The sequence below is a fragment of the Pygocentrus nattereri genome, chromosome 10, assembly GCF_015220715.1.
Source record: "Pygocentrus nattereri isolate fPygNat1 chromosome 10, fPygNat1.pri, whole genome shotgun sequence".
NCBI classification, from domain to species: Eukaryota; Metazoa; Chordata; class Actinopteri; order Characiformes; family Serrasalmidae; genus Pygocentrus; species Pygocentrus nattereri.
The window spans coordinates 42,997,125-43,021,633 of NC_051220.1; the positions used below are offsets into that span (position 1 = coordinate 42,997,125).

A 24,509-nucleotide genomic window follows, 5' to 3' on the forward strand; every position below is an offset into this window, starting at 1 on the left:
TTTGTAATTGGTCTAGATCTTTGCTTTTATGAAATATGACGTTAACCATTGTCTAGATATACTGTACCGAGGCCTCTGAGGTGCCCGGGAAAGTGATTTATCGCAGTAACAGCAACGTTTTGCCATATCGCCCATCCCTAACCCGAATGCTCTCTCCGTCTCTCTGCCTGCATATTGTATGTGACTTCCTGTTGTTGTGCCCGAGGGCCGTTTCCTCTGAAGTGTAACCGTTGCGGTCATGTGACTTCCTCTCTCTTCCCCATGTGTCGTCACATTTCATCGTTGGTCTGAAGGTGTGTTAATAGAGGAGCTGGGCACGAAGCGTGGCGCCGGTTCTGAAATGAAGAGGAAGAATCCATAAACGTGCATTTTTGTTCCGGGTACACTTTTCCCGAGTGGGAAGGAAACAGGATTGAACTTAAGTGGTATTTAATATAAAGCTTTTTTTTTTTTTTTTAAACGTTGAATAATTGGAAGGGAATGGTGACGTGTGTGTGTGTGTGTATATACAGGAAATGTATCAATACTATATTGTGAATAAAGAGATGTATATACACAGGCCCGAGCCTACACCCCTGCGTTCAAAGCCTCGCTGGAAAACATTACGCCAAAGCGTGTGGTTCCTTAACCGTCCATGTGGTTCGCATATTTATATTTTCTTCTGAGCCATAAGGACGACTAGTCTGGATTTCAAAGGGTCTAAATGCCAAGATTTAATAAAATTATCATTTCTTTGCCAAAACAAATCTTTGCGTTTATTCAGTATGTGCGATCTGTGTTTGGAGGGACGAAATGGAGAAACGAGTATCCATCACTAAATCCATTAAAAGGACTCCTTGTGTCCTGCGGCGGTGGTCCTGCAGCGGTGCACACACACACACACACACACACACACACACACACACACACACACACACACACACACACACACACACACAAAGGCCATGTTTACTTGTTTAATAGCTATTGCTACATCTCAAGGCTCTCAAGCCACGCCACTCCACCCACTAGCCCAGGGGCCGCAGCCCAAATGTTCAGAAGAGCCATCTGGTCAAATTTCAACAATAATCTGGCCACCTTGGGAGCCACAACATTTTCTGTCCATTTTATTGAAGTTTCACCATCTTGGCTGTAAAGATGTCCTGTTGACGCTTTTCTCGCATCTCCAGCAGGAAGCATTTCACAAAAGTAGACGTTTCTTATAAAATAACGATGTTCGACTTTTTACAAAGCAATGGTTTGGAGACTGTGGCTCCGTCTAAAAGACAGGAGGCTGAGCTGGAGGTGGCGGAGATGAAGATGCTGAGATTTTCGTTGGGAGTGACCAGGATGGACAAGATTAGAAATGAGCAGATCAGAGGGACGGTGAAGGTGGAGCAGTTTGGAGATAAAGCCAGAGAGGCCAGGTTGAGATGGTTTGGACATGTGTTGAGGAGGAATAGTGGATATATTGGGCAAAGAATGTTGGAGATGGAGCTGCCGGGTAGAAGGAGAAGAGGTAGACCTCAGAGAAGGTTCATGGATGTAGTGAAGGTGGACATGGAGATGGTTGGTGTGAAAGTAGAGGAGGCAGTGGATAGGGCAAGATGGAGGCAGATGATACGCCATCTTTTCCTCCATCTAAATTTCCTTCGGGATCAATAAAGTATCTATCTATCTATCTATGATCCGCTGTGGCGACCCCTAAAGGGAGCAGCCGAAAGAAGAAGAAAGAAAGACTTTTTACAAAGCAGAAGTCGGCTTTCTCCAGCTTGTTTGAATTTTCTCGTTCCGCCTTAAAAGGGGCTCCGCTGCACCATTTAAGGTGGAGTGGGAAAATTCCTCGTTGGAGATTAAACGTATCAGGAAACCAGCTGCAGTGACTATAAACACTAATCAGTCCATTCGTCTCCAAATCATTGATGTCCGTCTTAAATCTCTCTCTTTGCCGTTTCGTAGCTACTAGCTGGGCGAGGCTGTTGTCTGTGTTGCTATGGTGACCAGCCGTCTGCGCTGATCTTCAGGGTTAAAGGGTGAATCAGCAGTTCTACATTAACTCCAGCGTTTAAGACCATTTACTGTTAAACTGTGTTGAAGGATCAGCAGAACTTTATTTTACTGTAGAGGAGGATTATTTTATTATTACCTGCTGATCTGATTCAGCTGTGGAGCCACGACAGGGCAGTTATAGAGTTAATGTTGCTGACCCCTGGACTAACATCTAACGATAACCTAAGAGTTTGCTAGACCACCTATTTAAGACTTCAGTTACAAATACAGATTCTATGATGTTGTGGGTTGTGAAGGATCCGTTTGAAAGCAGTTATCATGGATTATTTGCACTCTGCGTAATATAGAGATAATGTCATGTACACTGTATGGCCAAAAGTATGTGGACACCCATCCTAATAATGGAAGTCAGTTGTTTTATCCACACCCACTGTTAACAGGTGTTTAAAATCAAGCACACAGCCGTGCACTCGCCCCACACACTGGAAAACATTGGGTCGTACTGAAGAGCTCAGTAAGCGACTAAACTTTGTACCAAATGTCTGGGCTGCTAGATCTGTCAGTGCTATTATAGTGAAAAGTAAGCATCTACAAGCAACAGCAGCTCAGTCACAAAGCGGTAGACCACGCAAACCACCAAGTGTGCACAAAAGTCCCTCGTCCCCTGATGCACCACGAGCATCACAAATTAGGTTCTAATGGCTGAGCAGCTGCACACAAGCCTAAGATCACTATGTGCAATGCCAAGCGTCGGCTGGAGGGGTGTAAAGCGCCACCACTGGACTCTGGAGCAGTGGAAACGTGTGCTCTGAAGTGATGAATCAGCTTCACTATCTGACCGTCTGATGGATGAATCTGGGTTTGGTGGACGCCAGGAGAACGTTACCTACCAGAATGCAGTAAAGTTTGGTGGAGGAGGGATAATGAGCTGGGGCTGTTTTTCAGGCTTTGGGCTCTCAGTTCCAGTGAAGGGTGTTGAAGCTACAGCTCAAAGACATTTTACAGAGTTAAGCTTCCAGCTTTGTGTCGGCAGTTTGGGGAAGAGCCTTTCCTGTTCCAGCAGGACTGAGGCCCTGAGCACAAAGCAGCTCCATAAAGGCATGGAGTGACCAGTTTGGTGTGGAGGAACTCCACTGGCCTGCACAGAGCCCTGACCTCCACCCCACTGAACACCTGTGGGATGAGTTAGAACGGAGATTGTGAGCCAGACCCTCTCGTCCAACATCGACTGTCTGACCTCACAGATGCTCTTTAGACTGACTGGACACAGATTCCCACAGACACTCTCCAACATCTGGTAGAAAGCTTCCCAGAAGAGTGGAGGCTGTTATTGCAACAAAGAAGGGACCGACTCCATACTAATGCCCATGGTTTTGAAACAGGGTGCTCTCAAGCTCATATAGGTGTGACGGTCATGTGTCCACATACTTTTGGCCATATAGTGCATATTGGTAAGATCATTGCCATTTAAATCAGGAATCCTCCATCTCAAATCATACTGATATGGAAATGAGAGCTGTTCTGATTGGCCATCCTTTATCGTGTTCTAAACAGGCTGGTTCGGTAGCTTGGTTTACACATATGGACAAACCAGCAATATTTATGTACATCAAAATCATAAAAAAAAAAAAAAAAAAAATCAACATTTAATTTTACATAATATGGGTCCCTTTTTAATAAATAAATAAATAAATAAATAAATAAATAAACAAACAGTCACACAAAGTCCTTTTTTAATGCTTTTATTTACCGATTAAAAGAAAATGCATTCATTCAACATTGATTCAAATCAACATTCAGGCTGGTTTATCCAACACGTACGTCAGTTACGTTTTTTTTTCTCGTAGGTTTATTGTTTTCCTTCTTTAATGGTGGAACCTCAGATCACTTTTCTAAATCAATAAAATCTCTCCCCACCTGGCATGTTCACACCTGTGCCAGAGGACGTTCCTGTTTGTAGATGTACATATAAAACCCAATGCTATGTGCTCACTGGAGACAAAAAGTAGACAGAACACACCTGCCCAAATATTAAACATTTAAGATGGTAAAACCATTTTTGCAAAACAACAACGCTTATAAACTATTTTTTCTCCATGTTCATAAATAGAACCCGGACATATGTGGCATAGAAGTACGTATGATGATATATACATACCCCTATGCGCTGTAAGGTATCGTATTTTTTACTCGCCGTTACGTTTACAAGGTAAGCAGCAGCCTGGTCTTCGCACTGCTCGTGCCCCGTGATGGCCACTTCTTTATTGCAGACTGTCCTGATTTTAAACAAATGCACAACATTCGTACCACTTAGAACTGGGGCCTGCTGGCCAGTCTCATAGAGACCATGTCTGTACCCACGGTCGCCCCGAAACTGAGTTGGCTTCCGAAGAATCAAGATCGTAAAATAATAATAATAATAATAATAATAATAATAAGGCCAAGTATAATTGCAAGGTAAGTCATTTCCATTTATGAGTGACAGAAAAAGAAAAGAAAAAGAAAAATAATAAAGTGAGAAGCCACTGAATCATATGCATTCCACTTGCATAGTTTCTGACTTTGTTGTAACGCGAGCCAGCCTGAAGAGGAAAACCGGCAAGGGGGTGGTGGGGGGGCGGTGGGGTGGGGTGGTTAGACCCATGTCCAGCGCGATGTTTGACCTACAGTGGACCTTTACTTAAAGTGACTGAGATTTCATCAAAAATAAACTCGTTTAGACTCCAAGGTCACACTAGATTTTATATATATATATATATAAATAAAGCTGCTGTTGAAACGAGACTTCACACCTCACACGGTCCAACACGGTAACTTCACAGCAGAAAGGGGGAAAAAAAAAAAACCCCACACTTTACTTCTAATGCAAGTCAATGGAACCAGACGTCTTTCCGAGTAATACTGGGCCGTTTCTACTGTAAATCTCATGATTGGAAATGCCTGGTCCCCATTTATGCTACGTCACAAACTGAAAAAAGAAGAAAAATGGAGATCCAGATATGCAAGTCACTAAAAATCTGACATCTCCATTTCTGACGTGTTTCACTTTCTCAGCCATGATGTAAAAACTCTAGTTACCCTTCGCAGGATAAACGGACTTCGATTAGAAGTTGAGAACGTTTCTTTCTTCTGGTTCTGCTGTAAAAGGGTCAGTTTTGCAGTTTGACATCATTTTTAAAAAATGCCTGTTGTCCTTTATAATGAGTGTAGATTTCACGATGAATGGACCAAGAAAAACGGCCCAAAACCACTTTGGAGGGGGTGGACGTCTGGTTCCATTGACCTGCATTAAAAGTGAAGCGTGTTTTTTTCCCCCCGCTTCTCCTGTAAAGTTACCGTTTGAGATATGAAGTTTCCACGACAGCGATCTAAAACATCTCCCCACCGCCCCGCCCCTTGCAGCTGGCGTGAGGTCATTGAGCAGTAAGGTAACTGGAAGCTCACTGAGCTTCTACAGGCCACGGTTTGTACAGCGTTCTGAGATCTCTCAGGCTTCTGAGCAGCCCCCTGTACTTGCAGCTGTTCTCCTTTCACTACAGAGAGATCTGGATTGCGAATGCATATAAACGTTTCCTAAACTTAAATAACAAAACAAAAAAGAAAAGAAAGCCAAAACAAAACAAAAGAAAAAGTCTGGGATCCAACTGAGTTGTAACAATCGACTGGTCTACACAAAAATAATCTCCCTCCCGCACTTCACACTCGAGGGAGGCACAATCACACCTGCGCTCCAAGGTTTTCGCCTAAAGACCAGTCCACGTCGCTGATTTCAGGATCCCGCCCCCCCCAAACAAGCCCGAAAAGGAATCGAAGAGTAAAAAAATAAAGTCATTTCATGCAGACATTTGGCCATTTTAGTTTGTCTTTAACTCCCCAGTGGAATGTTCCTTACACGTCTCATAGCAGCTTATTAGTAGGTCTGATAGAACCAACCTTGATTTTTTCAATAGTTTTAAATTACATTCACTCTTCACAGTGAAACAGGTGCATTTATAAGAGAGATCTACTGCTGTTGACCCGAAATAAACACAAAAAAACGCCACAGCACAGCTGCGGAGCACGAAAGCGGCCCAACCTCCACGTCTCCAGCCCATTTAATGTCTACTAGTAGCTGTCAGAGAATATAGTAGTACGCAGTACATCTAGAGGCCGATCAGCCGTTGGCCCTGCCCTCTGCCAGCACGCGGGCACTTTCGTTAAGGTTGAATCACCGTGATCTTTGGCAGCTGACACGAGACGCGCCGACAGAAGCGAAATTCCAGTGACTTGGTTTTATGATTTCTCGTATGGAAACTTAAACGTCTGAGGACGCGGAGTCGCTTCGCCGCCCAAGGCGCAACATTTTCCCCCGAGCCCAACAAAAACGTGCACATTTTCACCCCCAGGAGAGTCGCCGTCCTCCGACTTACGAGGTCGTTAAAAGGGAAAGATGTAAACAGAGCGGTTCGGTTCGGTGTCTCTTACCGAGTCAGAGCTGCTCACAGTGGTGGTGATGGGAACCAGACGTCCCTCTAAAAGCTCCTACAGAAAGTTCCTACATGAACTGGTTCTGAATTCACTGCCTGATGACTGAGACGCTGTTTTATGAGAGTCATGGCAACGCCTGGTTCCCATCACCACCACTGTAAAGACGTCCGGCTTGTTTTAACAACTGAGTTGTAAATTTTTGGAAAAACCGTTTCCCTTTTAAGCTGAAAGCCAGAACCAAGCCAACACTATTAACAAGAGAACGTCTACGATTTTAGCCACACACAGGAGGAGTGTTAAGGACTCTTTAGTAAAAGCAATGGTTCCATTTCATGCTTAAAAAGGTTCTATGCATGGTGAAATGATTCTTCAGACGGACGGAGAACGTGTTGTAACCGAAGTCCCACTGCTATGATAAGCTTGTCAGAAGAGAACCACACTCACAACACATTCTCCATTCATCTGAAGAACAAATTCACCATGAGTCAGATGTTTCTACACAGAACACATGGTTCTACGCCACTTCACCGAAGAACCCTTGAACAACCATCAGTTTCAAGTGTATAATCAAAGCACGGCCTCTAAACGATGACATTTGACGAAGCTCGCTGGGTATTTTGGTGAGGTCTGTCTCACGATGTCAGCTTATGATGCATTATAATGCAGCAATATTGGAATTATGACTCCTTAATGACCTCATACCTCAGTAAACCTCGTGGGGGGGGTGGGGGGCGTACACGGAGAAACCAGCTCTGGAACGTTTTTGAGATAGCAGCAGTTTTTCCCCCTATCGGGAAAACCAGCCGGGACCCGGGGCTCCTCGGAAGGCGGACGCAGAGCGACGCCGCGTCCTCAGAGGCGTGCGACTCGAGGCCTGAGCTACTGGACTCCTCCTCCACTGAACTGACGGAACCCTGAGAAAGGCTGTTTCCTGTTCACTGCTGAGAAAGTGGTACACCTCCCGACTCCACACCTCCTTCTCTGACGTATGCACTTTTTTGAAACACAACACACGATACATGAGTGCACAAAGAGAACAAACCAAAAAAATTTAAAAAACAGGAAAATAAGGAGGAAAAACACGCTGATGCTTTAATACGCTAACGTCTTAGTTACACCCGTCCATCGCTACACTAGACACGACTCTGCGGACCGGAGACGAACACGGACGCCGTGTGTGGGCTTCGAGAAACGAAAGCTATTCTGGGTTTAGGCACAGCATGAACGCGTAAGCAGTTTACACACCGACGTCACTTACCCACCCTCATCCAACGACAAGGAACAGTATACAATATTAAACCTCCAAATATAGAACAATCTTATCTAGATCCTTTTTGGCGTGGTACTAAAAATAGAAACGGGACTTCTCGAAACGAACACGTCAGAATCCCACGACTGGCATGCATTTTCACTTGGATCACTATTCCTTAAGCTGAATCTCTGTTTCTCATGCATACACTGCAGGTTTAAGCTCATCTAGAGAGGCACCTTACATGCAGGCTCTGGACTGATTGGGTCTCATTGGTTGATTGCTTTCGATTTGTTTTCTATTAAAGCGGGAGTTCATTTAAAAAAAACAAAACAAAAAAAAAAAAAAGTTCGCACATCCTCCCTTCTTCCATAAAACGGAGTCGATCGGGTGTCTGAAGTTTGCCTCCTTGGTTTTTTAGCACTGGAGCTAAAAGATGACATGGCTAACGCAGCTAACAAGCAATGCAAGTCAATGGAACCGAAACGCTTGCATTAGCCTCACGGCTCCAAACCCCAGGACACCAAACACGCCTCAGCGATCCTGGCCCTGGAGATCTACCACCCTGGGCAGCTCAGCTCCAACACACCTGGATCGGACGGTCAGACGCCCCTGAAGGCCTCGATTACCTGGATCAGGTGTGTTGGATTAGGGTTGGAGCTGAACTCTGCAGGGTGGGAGATTTCCAGGATCAGGATTGGGTAGCGTAGTGGATCGACTGCGTGTAGACCAGGGGTCCTGGAGGGCCGGTGGTGTCCAGCACGGTTTTGAGGTCTCCCTACTTAAATTAACCTGCCGATTGACAGATAAACGCAATCAGGTGCGTCTTAGAAGTTAAATCACCAAACTGTGCTGGAAACCAGCCCCTCCAGGACCGGAGCTGTGCACCCCTGGTGTAGGTGAAGGGTGACGGTGAGTGAATTAAACCTTTTTACCAAACTGCTCCTTTAAGCCAACGAGCTAACCGGCAGCCAGATTTCCCCCATGATGCTCGCATATGGAGACTTACTGCAACTGGCGTCGGCTGAGCCAGCCAAGCATTTAAAAAGAACACGTTTTTTACAGGAAGGACAGTTTGTGGCTAAAGTTCACGCCCATCAGCGAGAAGGCGGGTGGCTAGTTAGCCTTTCAGACCGAAAACTCCCGTTCCATCCGAACATCGCCGCCCAGTGCGTGAGAAAAGACATGCTTCCGAATCTCCAGAGCAGAAAACGAGAGCCGTTTTTATTAAAACAAGAAACGAAGGCCGTCGTTCAACATTCACTTTCCCAACGCTAAGCAGGCGACCACGGTTTCCCTCCAGACTACGAGCTTTAAAATGTCAAACGGCGCAAGTAAAAGCGTACATCCGACGCACGAGAGAGAAATAAAATCCACCTGTGAAGTATTTTGGAAGAGCTTTTTTTCAATAATCTCCAAATAATAATAATAATAATAATAATAATAATAATAATAATAATAATAAAAAACCTTCACTATCGTGTCCATCAAGCGCACAGACGCACCGAACACACAGCTCGGACAAAAGCCTTCGCTGGAAAAGTACCGGAAGGGCAGGAATCCTGAGATACGGTGGGGGAAGGGGGGGATCGGAGTAGCCACTGCCTCCCTCCTCCTAACACTCTGCTGATGAAATACTGTGGGGACTCGAGTTCACGTCCACCCCGAAACACTGAGCATCGCTCGCACCCCGTCGCTCGGACACGGCGAGATGGGACTTCTGCGCTGAACGACTGCTGGTCTTGAAGGAACAGGTAACGGGGACTTGATCCGTATCCGCTATGAGAACCTATAAAGGGGGGGTTTCCAAGGCAACTGTGACTGGATAAACAGATTAAAGGAATAGCTTGACCAAACATGCTAACGTGGCCTGTAAACGAAGGGAAGCGGTCAGCGGTCAGCGGTCACTTCGCTTGCCTTTTAACTGTGAACCCGACAAAAAACCGATTTCGCCACTTCCTCGACTGAAAGTGATCATCCGTTTTTCTTCTAAGCAACATCAGCATCGCTGATTGAACCATTCCTTCAAAAGCTGAGAGAAAAGCTGATTGTTGTCACTCATCCTCATCACCCTCATCTTCAAGGTCACGGTGTTCGTGCCTACCTGAGACGGACAGAGCGGACTTGACCCAGATAAAAGCCCCGTTAGCCGAGCCCGGCCGTCGTGCTGACGGACACTCAGCCCGCAGGGTTTAAGAACCTCAGCCAGTTGGTTTCACCAGCAGAAGCGCGTCCACTTCCAGGTTGAGGGGGAAAAAAAAAAAGCGGGATCTTCGTCCCGAACGACACCATCGCCGTCGTCAACATCAACAACAACAATAACATCAACAACGTCAACATCACCACCTTCAAATAACAGTTAGGAACAACGAGGAAGGCTGCAGGGGTGTAGCTCGACGTCTATCAGCCCGTTCTCTCGGCCGGAAGACTAATCTCCCTATAGGTCAAGGAAAAAAAGAAAACGTGGGATTTTGTCATCGTTAAAAGCCAAGATGGATCTGAAACTGATAGTTCTTGAGGTAACTCCACACTCTAGAAGAGGAAACCCAACGTAGGAGCGGACGAGCAAAGCAAAATACTCTGTACAACTCTAAGCTAGCCGTGTAAAAAAATAATAATAAAATAAAAATAAACAAAAAAAGCCCCTCTCCACCATCCACTCAGTTAGCTACTAAACCGATACCCAACTATACTTTCCTATTTCATAAGCAGGATATATAGATAGATATAAATATAGAGCTAATACTGGTTAAACACAGCACTTACAAAGGATTAATTCCACACTACACAGAAGGAAAAAAAACAAAAACAATCTCAAAGAAATGAAAAATAAAAGAAGGAGTATGTAAAATGAGACAGGGCCTGTCGTGAGAGATAATCGAGCACAGGGTGGGTGCGGGTGCAGAGGAAAACGAAACAAAAGCTAAAGGCCCTGCTGGGTTTAAACTCCCTCGCTGAAGCTCAGCATCTCGCGGTGGAAGTGCTGAGTGGGGTCGCTCAGGATGACGCTGCTGTCCATGGAGGGGTGCCACACGCGGCCCAGCCCGAGGGAAACCTCCTTCACCAGGTTGTGCACCGGGTCGCCCTCGACGAACACCGACTGGTCCGGGTCGAAGTCGATGCTTTCCTCCGACACGGTCAGCACCTTCAGGTTGGAGCCGCGCAGGCGAGAGATGGCCACCAGGTTGTGGGACCACACCGTATAACCTGCAGCACAGAGGTCAAACAGGGGCTTCGTTAAAAACGGCTCGCTCGCTCATTTGCATAAAGCAGGGGTGGGAAACTCAAACGTTAAGAAGAGCCATTCTGTCCTCCGAATGAAACTCAAACCACCTCGACAGCCACAACGCCTTACGCCCATTTTATTGGAGAAAAGTTTCACCATCTTGGCTGCAAATCTTCCGATGTGCCTGTTTGCACAAAAAAAAAACAAAAAAACATCTGAACGAAAAACTCCGACTTACTTCGCTCTGCTTTAAGCATCAGCTCAGCTACAGCCGCTTTTCTCGCATCTCCAGCAGGAAACTTTTACTCAAAAGTGGAAATTTCTTGTAAAACGTCTCAACGTTTTGATCTTTACGAAGTCTGATTCAGCTGTGGAGCCACGACAGGGCAGTTAAAGAGCCGCAGGCTGCTGACCGCTGACATAAACCACAGCAGGACTCTAGGATACTATTAGAAATCAAGATATCGATATTGAATCAATACCAGTGCTGATACTGGCACTTAACGCAGTACTGGTATCAGTGAGGGTGGATGGTGATGCTTATAGCACATATGTGCTACACACCGATAACACCAGGTACACACACTGCAAAACACCCACGGGAGCCTGAACATCTGAGCAGATCACTCATCTTTCAGTTGTTCAGCTGTTGCTGAGGGAGCGAATGTTCGATGGTCGTATGGAATAAAAACTTTCCATAGTACTTTGTAATCGTTAATAACACTATCGGTCATTAAGGGTTATTTCAAACAAACACAGAAAGTCAAATTAATTTGAAACGCAACTCTCAATGAGCACGTTTATTAAAAACCAATTAAATAATTATTAAAAATGGTGCAAAACCAACATCGATTATCAAATGTTATTCCAAAGAATTTTTAGACAGCTGCATAGAAAAAAATTAAAACCTGAAGAAAAATGTCCAGAATGACTTCCCGACATTAAAAAACTAAATAAATAAATAAAAATCAAAGTTTATAAATGATGATGACGCAGTGATTCAGTCACGTGACGTTACGGAGTAGGAGGAGCTCATGAGGGTCAGTTCAGGAGCCGGTTTGTCACATTAAAGACGGATTAGAGTCACTGACCTAAACGAGGCTGAACCGCTGCGTCAGTGAGACCAGATCTGAGGACGTAGCTAAAAATAAGGACAAGATTCAGGCTTTGAATCGGTCTCTATTCCTGGGACACGCAGGAAAGGACCGTAACGAACTGGTGGCTATAAGCTTCTGTTACTCGGTAGCTACATTAGCCTCGAAACTCCAGCGCAGAACTCCAAGGCAAATGACCGCAAGCGTGGAGCCAAATCACAGTGGATTAAACCGAAAGGAGACCAAGTAAAGCCTTCGCTCGGTTAGGGTCGGAGAGAAACCCGGCGCGTGGCGTTTACTCACCGTGGATGATGAGGACGGCGAGGTGGACGCACCTCCAGGCCAGCAGCACCAGCGGATCTTCGTTGCGGTTGACGCTGAGGTCGGGAAAGCCTCCGTCGTCCCTCACCAGGACGAAATGCGTGAGCGTTTTGTGGTACTGCTGCGAGATGAGCTCCAGGACGCCGTCGGTCACCAGCGTGCTGAAACTGTCCAGGTGGACCCGCTCCAGAGGCAGACTGGGCTTCAGCACCCGCAGCAGGTCCTGACTGCACACGTCCAGGGCCATCAGGTAAACACGCAGGTTAGCGCTGCGCCGGACCAGCGCCTGCAGCCGGGGGTCAGACACACCAGCAGACGCGGGTCAACACATCTTCCAGACAGTGACATCACAAATATACCAGATAAGCTAAACGATTATTATTATTATTATTATTATTATTATTATTATTATTATTATTATTTCTATTTATCATCATTAGTTTGGCGGTAATGTTTTAATTAATACTTTGTTTATATTATTAGTACAACAATAACAATAATAATAATTCTTATCCTTAATAAGAATTCTTATTTACAATAATTTAATGCAAAATGATTATCATATAATACTTCAGATTTTTTTATAACGCCTATTCTTACTGAAAGTCATTATAAAGTTAAGAACATCTTATAAAATAATTATGTTAATTACGCAATATGTAGATAAAAATTAGAATAGTTTAATTTATTTATTGATCATGACATTTTAATAATAATTAAAATAATAATAATAATAATAAAAATAACGACAACAACTTTAAGTCTTTGATCTGATTAAACGGGTTGTAATGCATCACGCAGCCGTGCTTCGGCCTCTCGGGTGGTCTTACACAGCGGTCTCACTTTTATGTTATGCGCTCACTCATTAAGGACTGACGTTGCTGTGGGTTCATGGTAAAATGTGGAAAACATCCTGGAGCGGTGAGGTTCTTACTTTACATTACAGCAGGTTCAGAGTCCAGCACAAGCTGTGGACTGAAATAAGTGGATTGGAATACGTCCACATATGCAGTCGAGACTGACGCGGCTTTTTTCTGAATTTCTACAAACACCATTTCATTTTATAGTAAATGAGTTTGGGCTGGTTTATGTTTATGAACAGACGCCTACAGATCAACATAGTAAAGGAGCTCATCTGTGATCCTGAGTTTAAAGCCAGTTTTTATTCAACTTAAACTTGGAACTAAGTTGTAAATAAATCTGAAACTGAAACTTTGCTTGTGTGTAAAAAGTGATTTCAGAGCCACTCGGTTCTCCCTGATGGAAACTGTTTACCTTCAGTGTTTTGTGCTTCTGATCATTTTAATAGACGTCAGCGTCACTAATTAATGACGTTCTATTAAAAGACTGGTTTACCAAGAGAGACGCTGGAGGACTTTCACCTGAAATGAGTTCATGAAGCCAGTCTGGTTATAAAAATGATAACAGGACATCAGAGCCAGAATTACTCTTTTAGTACTTTTACTTTATACTTAAGTACATTTGAAGGTAAATACTTTAGTACTTTTACTCAAGTGGAGGTCTAAAGGGAGGAACTTCCACTTTTACTGGAGGAATATTTTACCTTGGGGGTCTTGAGTTAATTTCAAGGACATGGTTTGTGTCTATTTTACAGTAATGACTGTAAAATAGTGTTAAATCTGTCATCAGTTTTCTTTGGGGACTATTTTGCCTCACTGCACGCATCCCTTCACCAAGAACAGGTTAAAAAAAAAAAGTTTCAGGCTAAAATCTTATCAAAACTATTATAAGGCTGCATATTCATAACTAGTTCATGTGACATCCTTCAGTGAGGCTTTTAGAGGACAAAGCATCAAGTTATTACTATTCTTTAAACAAGTATCTGCTTATTAACTCTTTCCTTCTCAAATTCACTCAGAATATCCATCACTACTTCACACAGGAGTAATTCCCACTCCTACCTTCAGGTCGTCCTCAGTGGCCGTGCCATCCAGCGGTTTGGCCTCCAGGGCGGCGCCGTTGAGCAGCAGGGAGAGGCGGTGGAGGGGCGCGCGGTCACTGGCCGAAAGCAGCCGGCACATTTCGGAGGAGAAGTCGCAGAAGTCGATGGAAAGCGAGCGCAGGTGGACCAAGCGCTGGAGCTCAGCCGTGGACACCAGACTGGGCAGCTGCCCGTCCAGCAGACTGAGGTGCTCCAGGGTTTCGGCGCTGGGGTTGGAGAGAGAGGCTAAAGAGCACGGGGTCACCAAACCAAGCATGAAGGACGAGGAGAGCCACTTCAGCTGCCGGCTGTTGGAGAGGATCTCCTCAAACAACTGCTGTATCCTGAGAGACAGAGAGAGGGTGAGAGAGAGAGAGAGAGAGACGGTGAGAGAGACGGTGAGAGAGAGAGAGAGAGAGACGGTGAGAGAGAGAGAGAGAGAGACGGTGAGAGAGAGAGAGAGAGAGAGAGAGAGAGAGAGAGAGAGAGAGAGAGAGAGAGAGAGAGAGAGAGAGAGAGAGAGAGAGAGAGAGAGACGGTGAGAGAGAGACGGTGAGAGAGAGACACGGTGAGAGAGAGACACGGTGAGAGAGAGACACGGTGAGAGAGAGAGAGAGAGAGAGACGGTGAGAGAGAGAGAGAGAGAGACGGTGAGAGAGAGAGACGGTGAGAGAGAGAGAGAGAGAGAGAGAGAGACGGTGAGAGAGAGAGAGAGAGAGACGGTGAGAGAGAGAGAGAGAGAGACGGTGAGAGAGAGAGAGAGAGAGAGAGAGAGAGAGAGAGACGGTGAGAGAGAGAGAGAGAGAGAGACGGTGAGAGAGAGAGAGAGAGAGAGAGAGAGAGAGAGAGAGAGAGAGACGGTGAGAGAGAGACGGTGAGAGAGAGACGGTGAGAGAGAGACGGTGAGAGAGACACGGTGAGAGAGACACGGTGAGAGAGACACGGTGAGAGAGACACGGTGAGAGAGACACGGTGAGAGAGAGAGAGAGAGAGACACGGTGAGAGAGAGAGAGAGAGAGAGACGGTGAGAGAGAGAGAGAGAGAGAGACGGTGAGAGAGAGAGAGAGAGAGACGGTGAGAGAGAGAGACGGTGAGAGAGAGAGAGAGAGAGAGAGAGAGACGGTGAGAGAGAGAGAGAGAGAGACGGTGAGAGAGAGAGAGAGAGAGAGAGACGGTCAGAGAGAGAGAGAGAGAGAGACGGTCAGAGAGAGAGAGACGGTGAGAGAGAGAGAGAGAGAGAGTGAGAGAGAGAGAGAGACGGAGAGAGAGAGAGAGAGACGGAGAGAGAGAGAGAGAGAGAGACGGTGAGAGAGAGGGAGAGACGGTGAGAGAGAGGGAGAGACGGTGAGAGAGAGGGAGAGACGGTGAGAGAGAGAGACGGTGAGAGAGAGGGAGACGGTGAGAGAGAGGGAGACGGTGAGAGAGAGGGAGACGGTGAGAGAGAGGGAGAGAGAGAGAGACGGTGTGAGAGGGAGAGAGAGAGAGACGGTGTGAGAGGGAGAGAGAGAGAGACGGTGTGAGAGGGAGAGAGAGAGAGAGACGGTGTGAGAGGGAGAGAGAGAGAGACGGTGTGAGAGGGAGAGAGAGACGGTGAGAGAGAGAGAGAGACGGTGAGAGAGAGAGAGACGGTGAGAGAGAGAGAGAGAGAGAGAGACGGTGAGAGGGAGAGAGAGAGAGACAGAGACGGTGAGAGGGAGAGAGAGAGAGATGGTGAGAGAGAGGGAGAGACGGTGAGAGAGAGGGAGAGACGGTGAGAGAGAGGGAGAGACGGAGAGAGAGAGGGAGAGACGGAGAGAGAGAGGGAGAGACGGAGAGAGAGAGAGAGAGAGACGGTGAGAGAGAGGGAAAGACGGTGAGAGAGAGGGAGACGGTGAGAGAGAGGGAAAGACGGTGAGAGAGAGGGAGAGACGGTGAGAGAGAGACTATTACTTTCTTTAGAGACAACATAATTTGTCTGACCACCTCCACGTTTCTGCGCTCACTGTCCACTTTATCAGCTCCACTGACCGTTACAGACTGTAGTCCATCTGTTTCTCTGATACTCTGTTACCCTGTTCTTCAGTGGTCAGGACCCCCATGGACCCCCTACCTTGTCGGTCCACCTTGTAGGTGTAAAGTCAGAGACGACAGCTCATCTGCTGCTGCACAGTTTGTGTTGGTCATCCTCTAGTCCTTCATCAGTGGTCACAGGACGCTGCCCACAGGACGCTGCCCACAGGACGCTGCCCACAGGACGCTGCCCACAGGACGCTGCCCACAGGACGCTTTTGGTTGGTGGACTATTCTCAGTCCAGCAGCGACACTGAGGTGTTTAAAAACTCCAGCAGCACTGCTGCGTCTGATCCACTCAGACCAGCGCAACACACACTAACACACCACCACCACGTCAGTGTTACTGCAGTGCTGAGAATGACCCACCACCCAAACAGTACCTGCTCTGTGAGGGTCCATGGGGGTCCTGACCACTGAAGAACAGGGTAACAGAGTATCAGAGAAACAGATGGACTACAGTCTGTAACTGTAGAACTACAGAGTGCAGCTATACAGTCAGTGGAGCTGATAAAGTGGACAGAGCGCAGAAACGAGGAGGTGGTCAGACTGTTTTCTGTCTTCATATTGATGGAGAATGTGCCATATAAGGTTCCATATGGCACCAAAAAGGTTCTCCTGTTACAAGTTTGACATGAAAACAACAACAAAAGGAAGACGTGCGTGTCTGAATTTGTGGCTTTACGGGAGAGAACTAAACGACCTGAACGTCTGAAGACATTTTGGAGCATTTCTACCGTTTTTGAACAGCATCGATGTGGAAAGAAACCAGCGCCGAGACAACGAGTGACCATAACTTACTCTTTAATCTTCTTGCCCCCGTGGTCGATCTGGGCGAGGTAAGAGCTGTCCAGGATGCTGTCGTCCTGAAGGATGCACGTGTCGCCGTACAGACTCAACCGCTGCAGATTCCTGAACAAAAGAGAGGCGGGAACAGTTTCCACATCAGTGCTGGATGTACACAACCGGGATGGGCGTGGTTATTCAAATATATGCGCATCTAAACTCTCAGGATAGGCTATTGCATAAAATGTTTATGCACACACCGCCTGACGTCAGACATTACGATGGCCTCAATCTCCATTCATGGTGGAGGGATACAGAATACGCAGGGTGCTGTGAGGCAAAATAGTCCCCAAAGATTTTCTGCTGTTTTACAATCAACATTCCATATTAAACAAATTTCTAAAACAAGAAAACAAGGAATATGGAAGAGTCAGGAAAAAACACTTCTGTACTTCATTGAAAGGGGAACTCCAATTTTCCAACATTTCTGCTTAATTACCTGGTTCAGATGCAATCAGAGCGGTTCTGAGTGGTTCGGTGTGAAACGCTCCGTTCTAGATAAACGTACCGCGTCAGAGCTGTTCCCAGTGGTGTTGATAGGAACCAGACGTCCCTCTAAAAGCTCCTACAGAAAGTTCCTACATGAACTGGTTCTGAATTCACTGCCTGATGACTGAGACGCTGTTTTATGAGAGTTTAGAGAACTTCAACTCCATTCATGGTGGAGGGAGACATGCAGGGCGCTGTGCGGCAAAATAGTCCCCAAAGAAAACTCATTATTCCAGAATTTCCACTGTTTTCCATCATCAACATTCCATATAAGCTCAGAAGACTCGTGTAGGTTCTCTGGTGGTTCTGGATGGTAAATAAAGTGTCTATATCTGTGTTGTAGTCATGGCGACGCCTGGTTCCCATCACCACCACTGTAGAGACGTCTGGACCGTTTCACTCCACACCCACTCAGAATCAAATCTGGAAACTTTGGTGTAATTCCCCTTTGAATGTGCTTTCATAGCTCAGTGAAACAAACCGGCATCAACAGATCTGAGCAAACACAAAGGATTTTTATGTAAAGTCCGGGGAAAATGAGAACGGCTATAATAAAGAGTCACAAAAGCTTTCAGACTTGTTGAATAAGCGCTCAGAGGCCAGAACCTGCGCGGAGCGAGGGGAGGTCCGACTGCCGGGACTTTTCAGGAACCCACTGTTCCTCTCTGTCTGTGCTTTACTGTTTACGGTGCATTGTGTGAAAGTTCAGTGGAGAAAGCAGCAGCAGCTTCACAAAACCAGCAGCTTCAGCTTTTGTGCAGGTTTTGTGCAGCGGAGCTGGAAAAAAACGCCTGGAATTGTGCAAAGCGTTCCAAAACACAGGCTAAAGCCGGAGCTGAAGGTGCACCGAGGTCAAAACGAGGCGAAGGCCGAAGCCGGTGGCTCTGTAAGGTTCCTCCTCAGCCTGTGAGGAAGCTTCTCTACTCCCATCAGCTATTATCTCTCGTTATCAGCGTCTCCGCACCCTCTCTACCCTCCCCGAGTTCCTGCAGCTGGGATTCCTGCAGGGTTTAGTGTTTCATGTTGGTGGACGCTTCAGATGTTTGGTCACGTTTGATTGGTCAGGGGCAGGAAAGCTCTTTTCAAACAATAACAGTGTGTTAAGGACAAAACTGTAGAGCTTCAGAGAGAGAACTTTCCTCAGGAGCTTCCATGAAGAGATCTGGGGCTCCGAAAGATTTGGGAAAGGCATCGGACTGAGATTTTTCCGACTTACATTGCGACTATTTTCTATACATTTCCGGTGTAGAAGACCAGAACATGCACTTTTTCTGGCTTGAGGTTCGACGCCTGAATGTAGCGCACCAGAGTGCCAGTTAGTTGTGGTTGTGATGTCACAACACATGGATGTTTGGATGCCTCTGACTTGTCTAACTCAGGGGTCTTTAATTAAAACTCAATAAAACGTGAAGGTCCAGAACATCATAACTAATCCAGTTCGGTCAGATTTCACCAACATTTACTGAACATCAGATCAAATAAAGTCCAGTTCGGTCAGATTTCACCAACATTTACTGAACATCAGATCAAATAAAGTCCAGTTCGGTCAGATTTCAACAACATTTACTGAACATCAGATCAAATAAAGTCCAGTTCGGTCAGATTTCACCAACATTTACTGAACATCAGATCAAATAAAGTCCAGTTCGGTCAGATTTCACCAACATTTACTGTCAGTTTCCTCTTTTTAGATCACGTCATGTGGAATAACTTCCCTCTGACTCACTTTCTTCTCTGACTGCTGTTTCTCTCCTCGTCCCTCCCCTGTGAGGCGCCACTCACTCGAGTCTCAGAGCTCATCGTAATGCACAGATCTGATTGGCTGAGTAGCGTCACGTGTGATATTTAGAGAACGTGATTGGTCTGTGAGTCTCCCGGGCTGCTAAAGCTGCCGTAAAGGCTAGAAAAGTTACACCAATTAAAACAGGCTATAATTTTCTTAAAAACTGCAGCTCTTGGTTTGAAAACTGCGATTTCAATATAAAAACGATGAATCTTCCAGTCCTAGTCTCTCCGCCTGTCCCAGGAAGTTCACAGAGGTTTCGCTTGCTGGTGCTGGTGATGTTCTCGAGGAAGAACTTGGTAAGAACGTCTGAATATCAGGGACACATTACATCACTGTGAACTTCAGCTAAACCACTGTGGACATTCTCCCCCCACCCCCTTCAATCCATCCATCACTCTAGCCATAAATACATCCACCTGTCAATTCATCCAACCTTCTACCCATTTATCATCCTACCTGTCCATATTCATCCAATTACTCATCCAACTGTATTACATCTGCCCATTCATCCTCTCATATACCCCCACCGATCAATCCATCCATCCATCCATCCACCAACCTAACCATCCAATTAAATCATCCAACTGTATTACATCTGCCCATTCATAGATCCACCACTGATCAATTAATCAATCCATCCAGCTACCAACCTACCTATCCATTCATCCAATTACTCATCCAACCACCTGAACATCCATCCTTCTACCCATCCACCCATCAATCCATCCCCCTCGATCTGTCCTTCCATCCTTCCATCCGATCCAACTGGTGTACATTTATTCCCTCATACCGACACAATCAATCCATTCTTCACTCCATCTTTCCACCCTTTTGTCTACTCATTCAGCCAATATAACATCATCTACCCATTCTTCCATCCATCCATCCATGTATTCTCCCATCATTCATTCCATCACATTAAAACCACACTTCCATTCTTCTACCCACCCACCCAACTCTTACATCTACCTGTTCACCCTTTACTCATCCAACATCGACCTATTCATCCGTCTGCCCATCCATCCATCCATCCATCCATATCCGTTCACTCATCAAACTAACGTCCACCGTTCAATCCATCCTTCCATCCAACATCTACCAAGGATATTCCATCTCATGACTTACGATCTCATAATTATGACTAAATATCTAATAATTATGACTAAATATCTCATAATGAGATCCTCTCGCGACTTCGCCTCTCAATGAAATTCAACCTTATAATCAAGCCTTAATATCTAATAAGCACGACTTGCTTTCCCACAATTATGACTTAATATCTCATAATAACGAGATTCGGTCTCACAGCTACGACTTGGCAGCTCATTATTATGACTTCATGATTCCCTCCAGTTGCGTAAGCGGGCATCACTGCAGTGCACGTGAGTGACCCGCTCACCTGTTGCCCAGGTGCCCCCAACAGTGTCCGTTGCTACCCGTTATGATATATGATTACGCCTCGAAGCCGCTGACCACGACCCCCCCGGACACAGTGCATCTTCATTAGGAGAACATCTGACCTGTTGTTGCGCAGGTGGCCCAGCAGGCAGAGCACCTGGTCCAGGTAAGCGTGGGCCGCCTCCCTCCAGCGCTCCCCGAGCTCGGAGTCTCCCGGGCCGCTCTGGGCCGCGCCGTCGAGCTCCAGCTGCAGCTCGCGGGCGAAGCTGCCGAACCGGCGCATGAGGAACTCGAGCCTCCCGGTTCCGTTGCCGGGGCTCCCGGACCCGGACCCGGTGCCGGTCCCGGTCCGCGCGCGCAGCTTCAGGCCGCTCCAGAGCGAGGGGTAGAAGAGGCACTCCCGCCAGCGCGAGCACACGGCCGAGGCCCGCAGCTTATCCCTGTCCGGCAGGAAGGAGAAGATGTGGACGATCAGCTCGCTGGGTAAGGCCGAGGCTCCGACACCGCCGCACAGAGCCATGTGTGCCTCGACAGGGGGGTAAATAAGCCGATCTGACCGCTCCGACTCTCTAACTGCCCCCTCTCGCCCCGAAAATCACCCCCAAAATCTGCCCGAGCAAAACAAACAGCGCCGAGCGGCTGCCCTGCCTTCAATACTACCGGAACGTACCATGTCAGCAGCCAATAGGGGAGGACGCGTTGTGTTTGGCTTCGCAGAACCTGGCTTTTCCGGCATTTACGGTAGCTGCACGTTAGAAATAGCGCGAGACGGGTGTTTAGTTTTGGGGGGCTTCGTGGTGGGCTGACACAGGAATGCAGGCAAGCTTCGCGATTGCACGTTTTCGTCCGCTTTGTGTTTGCTAAAACACCCCTTGCCCTGCAGTGGTGGAGTCCAGATTGGCCCTATTTTTGCCATACCGTGACACGCCGCTAGAGGGGGCGCACACGACACACAGGATTTAAACGTTTTAAAGGGAAATTCCACCAGAATTTCTGTGTAATTTGAGTGAGTGAGGTGTAAACAGAGTGATTCAGAGGGTTTGGTGTGAACTGGTTTTACGTCTTTACAGTGGTGGTGATGGGAACCAGGCGTCGCCATGACTACAACACAGATATAGACACTTTATTTACCATCCAGAACCACCAGAGAACCTACACGAGTCTTCTGAGCTTATATGGAATGTTGATGATGGAAAATCTGGAATAATGAGTTTTCTTTGGGGACTATTTTGCCACACAGCGCCCTGCATGTCTCCCTCCACCATGAATGGAGTTGAAGTTCTCTAAACTCTCATAAAACAGCGTCTCAGTCATCAGGCAGTGAATTCAGAACCAGCTCATGTAGGAACTTTCTGTAGGAGCTTTTAGAGGGACGTCTGGTTCCCATCACCACCACTGTGAGCAGCTCTGACTCGGTAAGATTATCTAGAACAGAGCGTTTCACACCGAACCGCTCAGAACCGCTCTATTATGCAGAAACTTGTAGAATTAGTAGGAATTTGGTACCAACACAACAAATAAAACCATTTTGTTATGACAGTGATAAAACAATATTAACACTGATAAATCACTATCAGTGACCAGGACCAGCTATAAAGCACATAAAATAGTATTAACATAGATTGAAAGTGTTTTTGTTGGTTCCTGGTGGTTTTCTAATGTACTTTGCCTTTTTTATGGTTTTACAGTGGCTAATTCTAAATGCATTTGATGGTTTCCTAATGGGTTCTCCAGGTGTTCTACAGGGAGCCAGCGATCTCTATTGGGAACCTTTGAGCCAATTCCCATGACACAGCAAAGCTATTAGGGTTCAACCCTAATGGTGTCTAATGCTCCACGCAGTCCTGGTAGTAGAATCCATTTTATGGAAGGGCAGCGTTCCTGACTGTATGTGATGCACAGGCCTTCAGCACTTCACACACTTCACATGTAAACAAAGTCTGAATGGGCTTCGTTTACATCTCACCCAGCTAATTATGCAGATCTGATTTAGGAAAATCAGTTTAAATTGACACAAGACTTTTAAAACCTGCTTTAAATCACGGCTTTATCAGGACTAGCACAAAAATGATGATATTTAAAGGGAATAAAACAGTTCAAATGAATAATACAGTGGAAGTGAAGTGTTTTAATTAATAAAGCATCAGGAGATGTTTGTTCTTGAGTAACTACTCTGCCCAAATGTGTTCTTAATGGTTTAATACAAAAACACACCTGGAGGTCTGAGAGGGTGGAGGTCTGTGGGGTGGAGGTCTGAGGGGGTGGAGGTCTGTCGGGGTGGAGGTCTGGGGGGCTGGAGGTCTGGGGGGTGGAGGTCTGAGGGGGTGGAGGCCTGGGGGTGGAGGTCTGGGGGGTGGAGGTCTGTCGTGGTAGAGGTCTGTGGGGGTGGAGGTCTGAGGGGTGGAGGTCTGAGGGGTGGAGGTCTGTCGGGGTGGAGGTCTGTCGGGGTGGAGGCCTGGGGGTGGAGGTCTGTGGGGGTGGAGGTCTGGGGGGTGGAGGTCTGTGGGGGTGGAGGTCTGGGGGGTGGAGGTCTGGGGGTGGAGGTCTGTGGGGGTAGAGGTCTGTGGGGTGGAGGTCTGGGTAGATCACCGTACCAGTCGGAATGCCACACTAACATTCCCACTTCGTGGAAGCTTCTGTATATTTTATATCCTGTCTGTTTAAATGACGCCGCTCGTCTTTGAAGTGGCAGCATGTGTTGTTCTGCCTGCAGGCTGGTTCGTTATGAATGAGTAACGGAGACGTTTTGGAGCAGAAACCGAAGGAGACTATTCTGCAGCGCTGCAAACTGCCAGGCCTCAGCGATCACACTTCATGTTGAATGAGGTGTTTTATAACCATGTCCGATGTTTAATCAGCTCTGGTCCCAAAGCACCCCGTTCTGCACACTTCAGCAGCTTCCCTGCTTCAGGAAGGAAGGGGCTGTTAATGAGCTGACCAGCACAGGAACGTGTGGAGCACTGGGTCTTCAGGAGCAATGCTGGGTGACGGCTTTACTAAGAGTTTGCTCCTTTAATACACTGAGGTGAAACAGAACACACACACACACACACACACACACACACACACATCTTCTAAGCCGCTTCTCCCTCAGGGCCACTGGGTGTTGTACTGGAGCCTATCCCAGTGGTCATCGGGCGTAAGGCAGGATTCACCCTGGACAGGCTGCCAGTCCATCGCAGGGCAGACACAGTCACTCCCACCCAGGGGCAGTTTACCACGTCCACTTGGCCTGACTGCACGTCTTTGGGCTGCGGCAGGAAACCGGAGTACCCGGCCGGGGAATCGAACCCAGGCCCTACTTGCTGTGAGGCGACGGCGCTGCCGCCGCCCCTGAAACAGAACAGTAAATAAATAACAACACATTCTGCTTATTGTGTTATTTGTCTTCTCTTCTTTTTCACACTAATATAGATTTATTTTTCCTGTGTTTTTGATGGTTTGTTGCCCTTTTTCAGTCCTCAAAAAATCAGAAATCCCACATTAGAAAAACAGCAGGGAAAGAGGAAAGAGAGGGGGACGATTCAGCAGCAGCTCTCCGAGTCTTCAGGCGTCTGTGTCTCGGAGTCCTGCGGTTTGGATCAGTGGAGCTGATTCTGCCTCGCAGGGCTTCGGGCTCGTTACGACACCGCCGCTGTTTCCCGTCCTCCGTC

At 46.8% G+C, this 24,509-nt stretch overlaps 1 protein-coding gene across 1 annotated transcript; it reads right to left on the minus strand.

Moving 5' to 3' along the window:
* Positions 1 to 3,715: 3,715 nt before the first annotated feature.
* On the minus strand, positions 3,716 to 21,517 carry LOC108410650 (F-box only protein 33). The gene is made up of 5 exons (XM_037542016.1): positions 20,979 to 21,517; positions 17,139 to 17,249; positions 14,269 to 14,632; positions 12,329 to 12,632; positions 3,716 to 10,912 (listed from the first exon to the last, which is right to left on the minus strand). The coding sequence occupies exons 1-5, from the start codon at positions 21,374 to 21,376 to the stop codon at positions 10,647 to 10,649; spliced, it is 1,443 nt and encodes a 480-aa protein (XP_037397913.1). The 5' UTR covers positions 21,377 to 21,517; the 3' UTR covers positions 3,716 to 10,646.
* Between the last annotated feature and the right edge of the window lie 2,992 nt (positions 21,518 to 24,509).

Excerpts from the sequence above, each read along its gene's own strand:
- LOC108410650 (XM_037542016.1), bottom strand. The coding sequence starts at position 21,376 with ATGGCTCTGTGCGGCGGTGTCGGAGCCTCGGCCTTACCCAGCGAGCTG. Across the intron at positions 17,250-20,978 it reads GGCCACCTGCGCAACAACAG|GAATCTGCAGCGGTTGAGTC; the intron begins GTCAGATGTTCT and ends TCTTTTGTTCAG. Across the intron at positions 10,913-12,328 it reads CGCCGTCCTCATCATCCACG|GTTATACGGTGTGGTCCCAC; the intron begins GTGAGTAAACGC and ends TCTGTGCTGCAG.